The sequence below is a fragment of the Zea mays genome, chromosome 4 (genome assembly GCF_902167145.1).
Source record: "Zea mays cultivar B73 chromosome 4, Zm-B73-REFERENCE-NAM-5.0, whole genome shotgun sequence".
In the NCBI taxonomy this organism is placed as follows: Eukaryota; Viridiplantae; Streptophyta; class Magnoliopsida; order Poales; family Poaceae; genus Zea; species Zea mays.
Window position 1 is genome coordinate 243,826,825 of NC_050099.1, and position 12,303 is coordinate 243,839,127.

A 12,303-nucleotide genomic window follows, 5' to 3' on the forward strand; every position below is an offset into this window, starting at 1 on the left:
TAAACATCTGGACGACTTAATTCTGTTTTCTGACCTTTTGCTTGGCACTTATGTGTATTCCTTTCGCACAACCAATTGATATCGATGGTCAAACTTATCAGAACCGTCGATCCACTAGAAAAAACACCTCAAGTGATCCTAAGGAATGGAGCGAAGCATTAGTACATATTTAGTAAACATCAATGACACACAAGTTATAAACCGCGCACGTTAAAACCGCCACAAGTGTAGAAGCAACAAACAGCCGTGTTTGGATGTTTAGATTGACATACCAAAGTTGGACTGCCACAGTCACAATTAGGCACAGGAAGATCATGAGGAATAAGAGCATCCTTACTAGATGCATATGGATATACAGTCACAACTATATAGAAATAGTAATACGCACACAAATCAAAACTAATTAATCGAAACCATGCAACGCAATATATGTAACAAACGAATTAGAGAGATACCATACCTTGGTCTTCAAGATATACAGATCAAATCAATAATTTTCAACTCGAATACAAAGATTGGAGCACATCTCGACGATATGGATGAAGATGGAAACGAGAGAGATAAATGGTTGGGTGTAACTCTTAGCCAGAAAAACACTGATTTTATAGGACTTCCTAGCTCGGCGCCTTGGAGCCGAGCTAGGCAGGGCGACGACACGGTGGCAATGTTCCCCTAATACTCTCCTAATTCTATAGGAGCTATTAGTTTTTAACCAATTCTCATGTAAATGGTGAAAAAAACATTCCAACAACCTCTAATCTAATTTAGCCCCCCTAATCATATTTTGGCTTCACCATTGGAGCTAGATGCCACGTAAGCGCTATGTCAGCCCTCGCTAACCAGCGGATTACGTACCTCGGCGCCACAGACTGTGGCGCTGAGCAGTGTTGTACCCTCGCCAACCTAGGGATTATGTACCTCGTCGCCATAATTTATGACGCCTAGCAAAAGATTAAAAACAGAATTAAGTCATCGTCTAAATATAATTATTTTTCCAGAAAAGGGTTAAAATACAAAAAAAATCAGCCATCCCAACACATAAGTATTGTACCCGTATATATTTGTGTGCATAAGCGTACCATCATTTCGAGAAAAAAAGTTTTATACAACAACCAGCATTTCCCTTTCATAAAGACGTCAGCGTAAGAAAGGGACTCGTAATATTCTTTTTCTTTTTCTTAAACTACCATAGGTGGGGTACCGGGCCTACTCACGTGTTTAATTATTCCCTTGAGCCCGATCCATGTGGTGGTAATCATTATCTCCTCCCGCCCCCCGCCAGAAGATCACGCCGTTCGTGGACCGCCCGCCCCGGCCCCGCTCTCCTGCCCTTGGGATATTTGCGTGCGGCCAGACCACGTCACCCAACCAGATGCCGACGTCACTGTCACTGCGGGCCCCACAATGTGCTGCTTTTCCGCTTTTCGCTTCGCACCGTACCCGCTCGCGCACCGTACCGACGCCCGGTGGGACCGGCACACCAATCCAAGTGCGGGGCCAAAGTCAGTGACCGATTTTGCGACCGACGAGTCGACGGCAGGGTGCGAGTGCGAAGAAGCGTTGGCAGTATACTCCTCCAGGATACAGACATACAGTACAGTAGGTTCATTCCCCCCACCACATCGAACTGTGCGCGCGCTGCGCGGTCGGTCGCTCCCCTCCTCTGTCCGCGATCTCGGCTGGCCGCCTGGGCTTGGCCCTCGCCACCGCTCCCGTCTCCGGTTCCGGCGGCCGAGCCAGGTGAACGATCTCTCCAGTCCGGTCCCCCCCTGGCCCCTACCCCAACCCTACCGGCTGGTTCGTCGCGCGCGCCGAATCGTGGAGAGGCGGGAATCTGACGCGGACCTCATTGGATTCCGTGCAGGTTTGCTCGGGTCTTCGTGCCAGCGACGATGAAGGACAAGCGTGGGCTCGAGGACGCCGGCGACGGGCGCCCTGATGCCAAGAGGCCGCGGCCTCCGGCTCTGGCCAGGTGAGGAGCCCTCCGGATTCCACTTTTGGCCTTTTGGGCGTGTTTAGCTTCGTGATGCGCATGAGTGGGGAGCACTAGCGGGAGCCCTACTGACTTACAGTATTGTACTTGTACACAATCGGAAACTTGGTTCTGGATTACTTTCCCGCTGATCTTTTATGGTAGTGAGCGCCAGTGGAAATGGCCCCGGCCCCCGTGTGTTTTTTCTCGTCTCCCACTTGTCTTGGGTGACCTCAACTCGAGCTGGAATCATCATCTTCAGTGGCTACTGGTCTGTGCTTAGAGCAGCGTTTAGGGTGGTGTTTGGTGCAGGCTGTTGGACGATTGGCTGGAATGAACTGGTTTGCTGGATCGTGGGATTTGGAAGAAATATTGATCTTTGTTGTGTGCGTGGTAGATTTTTTATGCAGTAGCCATAGTCGCAACTCATGGAACCATGTGCCTTTGCATGGAATATTCATAGTGAGTGCTACCTTGTCCAAAATGGAAAGTATTTGTATCGTTACTGTCGACCTAACGGCCTACGTGTTAGTTGGACACGAGTAATAACGTCGGCAAATTCGGTAACGCTCCCTGTTTATTTCAATAGTTTAAGTAACCGCTGTCGAGTGTGCATTACCAGGTAAGCAAAGGAATCAAGCCCAGCATGGTTGGTTAAAGGGTGTAATACTGTAGTTCAGTGATTGCGTGCTCAGCCAACACAAGTTCAAGTTCTATTCAATATGGATTTGGGTGCCTGTTTCTTCTTAATGTAAAGTCACTTGATTTTTCCAAGTTTGGTGTACGTTTCCAGGAAGTATGTAAAAATCTCAAGTGAAATTAGAGCATGGTAGCCTATGCAAACATACAATGTTGGTGAGTATGAGTCTAGATGGATTCAGGGACACATGGATTTCTGTAGTACAGTAAGTAGGAATAGATTTATCTGTGTAATAATCAGTGTTATAGTTCAGTTACATATACAGTATACCTGTATTCTATTTGCAAACGCAAGTTGAAGATTGAACCTTGTGTTAAACTTCTCATGTTTTTTGAGAGTGCTGAACACCATGTTAATAGTTTTAGTGAATACCTTTGCTGTTTCGATTTGAGTTACAGACTCCAGATTGCCACACAATCAGATTAAGAAAATTTAGTTGTTGCACTTTTTCTTCTGACAGCATGAGAACCCGAATTTCATTACTTCACAACAATGAAATTACAGCAAGTTAAAAGATCCAACTCTGCAGCTAGCAACTAAACGAGGAAAACACTAACACACCTAAGCACACAGGGCTTAACACGTGCAGCATGCCCCCAGTCCTGAAACGTTCAAAACACTTTTTAACTAATAACTATTCTAAAATGCCAAAACAGTTCCGACACTAACGAAGCATAAAATGAAAATGCCGCAGGCACGTTACATGTCCCCTCAGAGAAGGACTACAGCTTGCAGGCGTTACTTATCATGCTTGGCCACCCCTTTAAGTAGCCATTGCTTCATGCACGTCCAACCTTCCTTGCATAGTTGTTGCAATTGTATGGATATAGATTTTCTGTTGTTGACAGAACTTGCTCTCTTGCTTGCTTGGCGTTTTATTTTAACTTATTAATAACAGAATAATCGGTGACCTATCACATTCTATTTGTTGTAAACGGTCTGTCTGTCTACCATGCAGTGTTATTGTTGAAGCGTTAAAGGTGGATAGTCTGCAGAGGCTCTGCTCATCATTGGAACCAATTCTTCGTAGAGTAGTAAGAACATCATGTAGAAACTATTCATCAAGCACATATGCATCCATTCCTTTATTTGGCTGACTTTGGTCTTCATTTACTTGATAGGTCAGTGAAGAAGTGGAGCGCGCACTGGGCAAACTTGGCCCTGCAACAATCGGTGGAAGGTAAGCTATTCCACATATACGTGGCCAATGGGCCGTGCCAGGCCAGCCCGGCCCGAACCCGTCATGGGCCGGGCCAAAATAAACGGGCCGAGGCACGGCCCGGTTAAATGTCGGGTCGTGCCGGGCCGGCACATGGGCCTGCGTCGCAGCCCAAGCACGGCACTATTTGCTTTAATCGGGCCGTGCCGGGCCGTAGTGCCGTGCTGGGCTTTCGTGTCGTGCTGGCCCAATACCCACATCGCAAACGCCCATTCAAATATTGATCCATTCTAGTTTACAACCTTACAGATCAACAACATGAAAACTGAAATAGTAAATTACAGTTTGTAGCATGCACATTGAGATAGCCACACAAGAAAACAAGCATTAAATGTACAACCATAAGAAATAGACCTATAGACATATAGTCCAGTAGTCCAGCCATTACAACACACAAGCCATACCAGCCATTACAGCACACAGGTCATAAAATAGATACATGTTTACCATCAGGCATACAGGAGACATCAAAAAATAGATCACCATGCTTTATAAAGAGCTATTTACATTGGTTGCCTCGTTAAAAACCTTTAGGTAAAACCCCATTTCAACTACATGGGGACAAAACCCTAAAGGGAAAAAGAGTACAACCTAGCTCTTTTAGTGATCATGTCCATCTCCACCACCAACACAAGTAGATCCTTCTTCTTGTGCATCAAGATACATGTTTGCCATTAGCTCTTCAAGATCTTTGTTCTCAACACAGTGTTGCTGCCGAACAGCAGCTTGCTCCCAATCCTTGGCCAGGGACAACATCTCCACATGTTCTGGTGTTAGACTTCGCCGTCGTTCCTCGATCAACCTGCCACATAAACTAAAAGCCGACTCAGAAGAAATAGTGGATACGGGCACAGTTAAGACATCTTTAGCTAGAATTGATAAAATTGGATAGGTTCTTTTATGATCACGCCACCAACTAAGTACGCTAAATGAATCATCAAACTCAGTAAGAGGATCACTATCTAGATAAGATGATAACTAGTGCATTCATAATGCGCTCAGCAATATTAGAACCACAATGAGATACATCAATTAATCGCATACCAATAATTCTTTTTTCTAACTCCCAAGCATCATTAACGAAGTGCACTACCACACTAAGGTAGTCTTCCTTAGCGTTACCACTCCATATGTCCGATGTCAAACAAACACATGTAGCCTTAGCTAACAAATTTTTTACCTCAGACACCTTAGCATGAAAATAAGTTTCAAGATCCCTAGTAGTGCTCTGTCTAGAAACACGTTGAAAACGAGGGTTATGAGCAAACCTAATATATTCCTCAAAAGCATCAGTAGCACCAATGTTCAATGGAAGATCAAGTCTAGCAATCAACCGACACAACTGAGTCCTAGCATTTACAGGATCATACTCAAAATGATGCACATGACCATCAGCTGTATAATGTAAATGAGTTTGAGATAATGAACCAGCAGCCTCAGCCTTTCTAGTACAAGCAGCAACATGCCTCAATAAATGACCAGTACCCCCAGTAGATTTAGCAGACAGTTCTACATTGCAAATCTTACATACAGCAGCATACCTGACTTGCTTACCATTTAAGATTTTGAATAGAGGCTTTAGATCTTTCCAAACCTCAGATGTTGATGCTCTGGTCCTCATTCTCTTGTTGTCACCACCCGCAGTGCTCTCAAGACTTGCTCCTTCGCCATCCAAACTAGCAGGACATGAGGGAGTTGAACCCAACACTGCGGCTTCCCCTTCTGCATTGCAATCATCACTAGACAAACCTGGCACACGGCCATCATCGTTGGTGGATAGTCCTAGGCGGCAAAATAGCATTCTAATTAGAGGGCTGGGCGTTGCTGCTGAGCCGTTTGGGTCTAGAAAATATTTTAAAGAGAAGGGAAGCAGTACCATCCAAAGGGGAAGTAGTCGATGGCGACAACGGCGGCGTTGCTGCACGGATGGAGGCAGGAGCAGGAGGAGTAGGACGTAGTGCCGCGGGAGACACAAGGGAGCGCCGAACCCGCTCCCTCTGCTGAGCAGTCGATGCTTGGGCCCGCGGTGGAAGAGATCCGGATCCGACCGGCTCGCGAGTCTCCATTAGAGGGGCGGTGCTCACTGCTGGGCTGGGCGGCTGGAGGTACTGCGGTGGCCGGTGGGCGGCTGGGCCTGCGCCCTGCGGTGGGAGCGGTGGCGAGGGTGGATGGCGCCCTGGCGGCTGGCGGTTGCGGTGCGAACGTGCGGTATGCGGTACGCCGTACGCGTACGCCGGTAGTGCGGTGGCGAGAAAGCTGGGCGGCTGCCGGCTGGAGTGCGGCTGCGGACCTGCGGTACTGCGGTAGTGCGGTGGCGAGCGACGGAGCGGCTGCCGAGGGAAGCGAGCGACGGAGCGGGCGAGCGGCTGTCGGGTGCCGGCTGGCGGCGAGGGAAGCGAGCGAGCGACGGAGAGACCGAGAGACTAGCGATTAGCGAAGAAGCGAGTTAGGGTTAGGTTTTGGACGGCGGCCGCTGCGGCGCTGCCTTCCTACGGACCGCGGACGCGGGCACTGCGGCGGTATATGTATTAGGTATTTAGATTTTAGGGTTAGGGCGTTAGGCGGTTAGAGGCTTAGAGCCTGCGGACGTGCGAAGCTGGGCCGTCTGGGCCGTTTGGCGCTGCCGAGTGCCCGAGTTCGACTGATGAGGCTTGCCGCTGCCGATTGGGCCGGTCTGGCTGGCTGGGCTGCCTGCTAGTCGGGCCATAAATGGACCGGGCCGGGTCGTGCTGGGCTTTTTGGGCCGAACGGGCCAATCAGCGGGCTAAATGGGCCGTCGCTAATCGTGTCGTGCTCGTGCTGCCCAACAGGCTTGCCTCTAAGCCCAAGCACGGCCCATGATGGGCCTCGTGCCGACCCAGGCACGAATATATCGTGCCGTGTCGTGCTCGTGTCGTGTCAAAATAGTCGTGTTTCGTGCTGGCCCATATAGCCCGGCCCGTTTGGCCACCTATACCACATAGGCTAAATGCATATTCCTTTAAGTTCTTCTACTGATCCTTCTGCATTAATAGCATCCTAGCAGTGTGTAATCCTATCCTTCAAATTAGGCAGAATTATACACATTAGCTTTGTGCCTATATTCTAGATATAAATTCACAAGACATTCTTTTTCTTACTCAGTTAAACACTGTTAGTAGTGAGTGGCAGTATCATCAATGACCTATTCATGGAGCCTGTTTTAAGAATAAATCATTTTCCTTCACTTGCCATTCTGAGTAGATTGCAATCCAAATAAGGAATCATGTTGATGCTAACAATTTTTTCCTCTCCTTTTAATATAACAGGCCTTCCCCAAAGCGAATTGAAGGTCCAAATGGAAGAACTCTGCAACTCGAATTCCGAACAAGGCTGTCACTTCCCCTTTTTACTGGAGGAAAAGTTGAAGGGGAGCAGGGAGCTGCAATTCATGTTGTTTTGTTTGATGCTGGCACTGGCTGTGTTGTATCCTCTGGACCAGAGTCGTCTGCCAAACTTGACATCGTTGTTCTAGAAGGTGATTTCAACAATGAAGATGAGGAGGGCTGGACCGGAGAAGAGTTTGACAGTCACGTTGTGAAGGAGCGTGAGGGAAAGCGGCCTATTTTAACTGGTGATCTACAAGTCACACTAAAAGAAGGTGTGGGGACAGTTGGGGAGCTTACATTCACAGATAACTCTAGCTGGATAAGGAGTAGGAAATTCAGACTTGGCTTGAAGATTGCCTCAGGATTTTGTGAGGGTGTTCGCATTCGTGAGGCAAAAACAGAAGCCTTTATGGTTAAGGACCATAGAGGAGAATGTAAGTCCCAAAAATGTATCTGTGTACTGTATTCCCACTTGACATATATCTAAACTATTTCAATTTCATTTATCTAGTGTACAAGAAGCACTATCCACCTACACTGAAAGATGAGGTCTGGAGGTTGGAAAAAATAGGGAAGGATGGGTCATTCCATAAGAGGCTGAACAAATCTGGAATATCTACAGTTGAGGATTTCCTTAGGCTTGTGGTTCGGGATCCACAGAAATTACGCAGTGTAAGTTTGTGTGTGCAGTGTTATTAACTTATTCTTACTATACTTTCATGTGTTTTGGTTGCTGATTATAAATGCTATTCTGTGATAGATACTTGGAAGTGGTATGTCCAACAAAATGTGGGAAACCCTTGTGGAGCATGCAAAGACTTGTACCTTAAGTGGAAAATATTACATATACTATTCTGATGAGACTAGAAGTATTGGTGCTATTTTCAACAACATCTATGCATTCTGTGGGTTGATTTCTGGCGAGCAGTTTTATTCATCTGAGAGTCTTGATGATAGCCAAAAGGTCAGTATTGTTATCAACTTAACATATATTCAGGATATTGAGTGACATTACAAATGTTTAAGTTGTTTCCCAAGATAGAACTAACTTGCATACCGATGCTATTCTTTGAAAACTATGCGAGATGCTGTTTTTAGAAACCATGCAAATTCGGTACAAGAATTGTCAACCTGTGAGCTTAGAAATCTCAATAGATTGCAGTTCAAACATGGTGTTATGTTACATGGATTGATAATCTAGATATTTCTTTACATTCCATTCTACACAAGGATGATGAGGTTGAAAATGTGTTTTTTAAGTTTCCACTGTCCAGAACTTCCATATCACCTGCATGGAAGGTGTCATCAAATTTTTGAGAAGTCCATGAATTATGACCACTTCACTAAATGTGTCAGAGCTCTTATGGCCTTCTATAGATGCAGGCATGCTGCATGCAGCTATTCTTGAAAAGTATGAGCTTGTAGTAATTTCCTACTCAATTGAAGTAGCTCTCTTTTCATTGCTTAGATGATTCTTTTTTCTATACAAACGCAACTGACTAGAACTTCATTGTTCTTTACAGCTGTTTGCTGATGCATTGGTAAAGAAAGCATACGATAACTGGATGTATGTCATTGAATATGATGGCAAAGGTCTTTTGAACCCTAAACCAAAGAAAAAGTCTGCATCCACTGGTCAAGTGGAGACACATGCTCCTGCGGGTGGCCCGACTTCATATCAACAATACCTCTCTTCGATGAGCATGCCAGGGCCATCACCATCAGGTGAGCAGCATCTGAGGCTCAGATACAATTAACAGAGCTCTATTATCTTGATCGTTTCAGTTTGTAGCTTATGTTAACTGGAAACCCTAATTGTTGTTGTAAGTACATTGATATGGATATTTAGTTTGATACAAAGGCTTTAAGATATGTAAATATGCTACTTCAGTATAGTGAGCCTTTGAAATTTGAATGCAGTGCTCTCTATAATTTTTTTTCAGGTGGAACTGATTCTGCAGGGTATGGCGTCGACCAAAGCGCAACACATCCATCTCAGCTGCAGAGTTCATCCGCCAATGTCCAGGCACCATATGATGACACATTTTCGTTCTTACCACCTAACATGCTGACAGGGTCTGCAAATGATGCCATGGGTCTGGAACTGGGCCAGTTGCAGCAAGTAACTTCTCAAGGCCAGACAATTCAGCCAGCAAACGTGGGATATGGTGATTGGCCCAGGAACCGTGACAGTCAGTATCCTGATGACTTCACTGAGGACATTCGCGTTAAGAGCCACCAGTTGCTCGAGGGCGAGGACATGCAGCAGCTGCTGAGGGTCTTCAGCATGGGTGGAGCTTCTGGCAGTTTGCCAGACGACACCTTCAATTTCCAGTCCTACATGCCCTCTCCGTTGCCCAACCTCGGGTTCGAAACTGAGCGTAGCCATTCGTCTGGCAAAGCTGTTGTTGGCTGGCTCAAGATCAAGGCGGCGATGAGGTGGGGAATCTTCGTCAGGAAGAAAGCTGCCGAGAGAAGGGCGCAGCTAGTCGAACTGGAGGATTGACACCGTGGCTTTACAATGGTCAAGGTTGCCTTGTAGATTACTAGTAGTTATCTGCCCCCATACCTTCCTGTTACCGTTTAAACAAGTTTCTGAAACTCTTTTCTGAAATGTACAACGAGTAGTTCTACTATTTTCTTGTACAGAATTCACCTTGTTTTGATTGTGTTAGTTGTGGAACATTGCTCTGCTAAGTTTGACACATGACTGGACCCGTATGCTTGTGTATCTTATTTTCCATAGCTCTTCAGTGCAGAATGTACCGCAACGATGCGAATTAATCCAAAGATTATGTGTACATGTTGATGCCTTGCCTTTTGAAGTATGTTCTTGCAAAAACCTCTTCCTGGTTTTAGGGTTTAATCTGTTGAAGGTAAAGCTCCTGAGACTCTCTCTAGCAACAACCTGTGAAGGGTTAGGGTTCTGTCCGCCGAATTCAGCATTTCTCGAGCTCCTCTCTAGCTCAAGCAAGGGATGCTAAGATGTGTCCTGTAAAATACTGGAGCGTACGAACGAAGATCTAGAGGCTCCTCTATAGCTGGTTGCCGAGGCCACGATAGACTGTTGAGTACACAGCCTAAGCCTAAGGAGTAGATGACGTGCAGCATGAATACACGGAGGAGCGCACTGACAAAATATTATATTAATAAAATGAAAAGGATACAGAGGATATATATAGAGAATATTGTTGGATAAGTTGAAAATATGGAGGAAAAATCTTTTACACTGCGTTTGGATGCTGGTATTAAAACACAGATTTTGGATTTGGAATTGGTAAAGCCGAACTCTACCGGTTGGATGCTCACGGAATTCGGAACTGGAAATCCGTCCCAATTTCCCTGGGATTCAACTACAACCTGCACCTCTCCTCTTCAAAACTAGTTTGGGAGTCCAAAAACCGGAGAGAATTAGAGGGGCTAAAACCACATTCTTATTCAAAATTGAATAAGGAGAAGATTTTAGCCCCTTCAATCCTCTTCGGTTTTATTGCTCCCAAACTAGCCCTCAATATCGAGTCCTGCACCTTCGTTTTGCTCAGAATTTCCCTGCACCACCTATCCAATTCCTTGCCACCAAATTCTAACATCCAAACCAAGCCTTAGAGTGTTCTATAAAATACAGAATATTTCTTTACAGGATAAGATTTAGACGATGTTGCTGAAGACAGCCTGACAGAGGCTGAGGATGTAGGCTTGTAGCGGTGTAGCCCCCTATGGCCTCCGAACCCTTGGAGCAACATTATTATTTCGTGAATGAAATAAACATAGTACTCCCAAACATTCCTATGTACATCCCAAGTGAGTACTTAGATCACTATTAGTTAGTTGTCTTGCTATGGTTTCTATATATCACTAGCATATAGTCTATGCTAGTGTTACTGTAACGCCCCGAATTTTGCAGTTGAATTTTTTCTTTTCTTTACTCGCCAAAATTCGGGCGTTACCTTTTCCTTTTCTTTTTCCCCTCGCTAAACCTTGACCTTTTTCAAAGTTTAGCGGGATTCGGTTTGGAATTCCCGTATGTATAAAAACCCTAAATACTTTATGTTGTTTGATGCACCATGCCGCCCTTGCATTTTTGGTTGTTTGAAAGTGCAATCGCATTCATCTAAAAGATCGGATTTCGAGAACAAGCGGAAAATCTTTTATCTTTCTTTCTCTCTCTTTCTCTCTCCCCTTTCTCTCTCTCTCCCGCGCCCTGGGCCGACCCCGGCCGGCCCAGCCGCCCCCTGGCGCCCCCCCTTGGGCCCAATTGGCCCAAGCCGCCCCCCCCACCCCCTCTATTTTTCCCAATTCTCTCTCCCTCCCTCTCATTTTCTCTCATTTTCTCTCCCTCACCCTAAGCCGCCGCCGCCCCTGCCCCCTACCCTAGGCCGCCGCGCCGCCCCCTGCCGCCGGCCGCCCCTCGCCGTCGATCCCCGCCGGTGAGCCCCCTCCCCCTCCTCCCTCTCCTCCCTCCCCTCTTCTCTCCCCACCCCCGCGCGCCCCCTGGCCGCGCCGGCAGCCGCCCCAGCCCCGCCGTGGCCCCTGGCCGCCGCTGGCCGGCCCTCGGCCGCGCCCAGCCGGCCCCGGCCGCTCCCCTGGCCGCCCTGGCCCGGCCGCTGGCCGCCCCCAGCCGCGCCCCGCCCGGCCGCCAGCCGCCCCTAGCCCGCGCCCCGGCCGCCTGGCCCCCTGGCCGCGCCCCCCTGTCCCGGGCCGGTTCAGCCGGCCTCGGCCCCGGCTCAGCCGCCCCCGGCCCCAGCTCGGCCGCCCCCCGCGCTCGGCCGCCCCAGCTCGGCCGCCTGCCCCCGGGCCGGTTCAACCGCCCCTAGGGCCGGTTCAACCGCCCCCCCTCTGCTTTTTTTTATTTTTTTTTATTTTATTTTATTTACTTTCTGTGATCATAATTACTGTATTTTAAGTAGGCTAATCACTGTTCATGCTATGGGAAAATAGGAAGTTTAATTTAAAATTCCGTTATGCTATTGATTCACGTAGTTAATTGTTTACCCTGTGCAATGTTGATCAACTAAAAGTGATTAGGTTTCCATTAGTATATATAAATATATATAACAGAATTATT

The 12,303-nt window shown here is 47.1% G+C and overlaps 1 protein-coding gene across 1 annotated transcript; it reads left to right on the plus strand.

The window, feature by feature from the left end:
* The first annotated feature begins 1,610 nt into the window (after positions 1 to 1,610).
* Positions 1,611 to 10,045, plus strand: LOC100286080 (uncharacterized). Its single transcript, NM_001158968.1, has 9 exons — positions 1,611 to 1,740; positions 1,865 to 1,972; positions 3,631 to 3,706; positions 3,794 to 3,852; positions 7,179 to 7,672; positions 7,750 to 7,910; positions 7,999 to 8,202; positions 8,762 to 8,963; positions 9,182 to 10,045. The coding sequence occupies exons 2-9, from the start codon at positions 1,893 to 1,895 to the stop codon at positions 9,742 to 9,744; spliced, it is 1,839 nt and encodes a 612-aa protein (NP_001152440.1). The 5' UTR covers positions 1,611 to 1,740; positions 1,865 to 1,892; the 3' UTR covers positions 9,745 to 10,045.
* The last annotated feature ends 2,258 nt before the right edge of the window (positions 10,046 to 12,303 follow it).

Bases quoted from the DNA above. Each gene is read 5' to 3' on its own strand.
- LOC100286080 (NM_001158968.1), top strand. From the start codon at position 1,893: ATGAAGGACAAGCGTGGGCTCGAGGACGCCGGCGACGGGCGCCCTGAT. The intron at 3,707-3,793 runs GTAAGAACATCA...TTTACTTGATAG, and splicing joins AACCAATTCTTCGTAGAGTA to GTCAGTGAAGAAGTGGAGCG. The intron at 3,853-7,178 runs GTAAGCTATTCC...TTAATATAACAG, and splicing joins CCTGCAACAATCGGTGGAAG to GCCTTCCCCAAAGCGAATTG.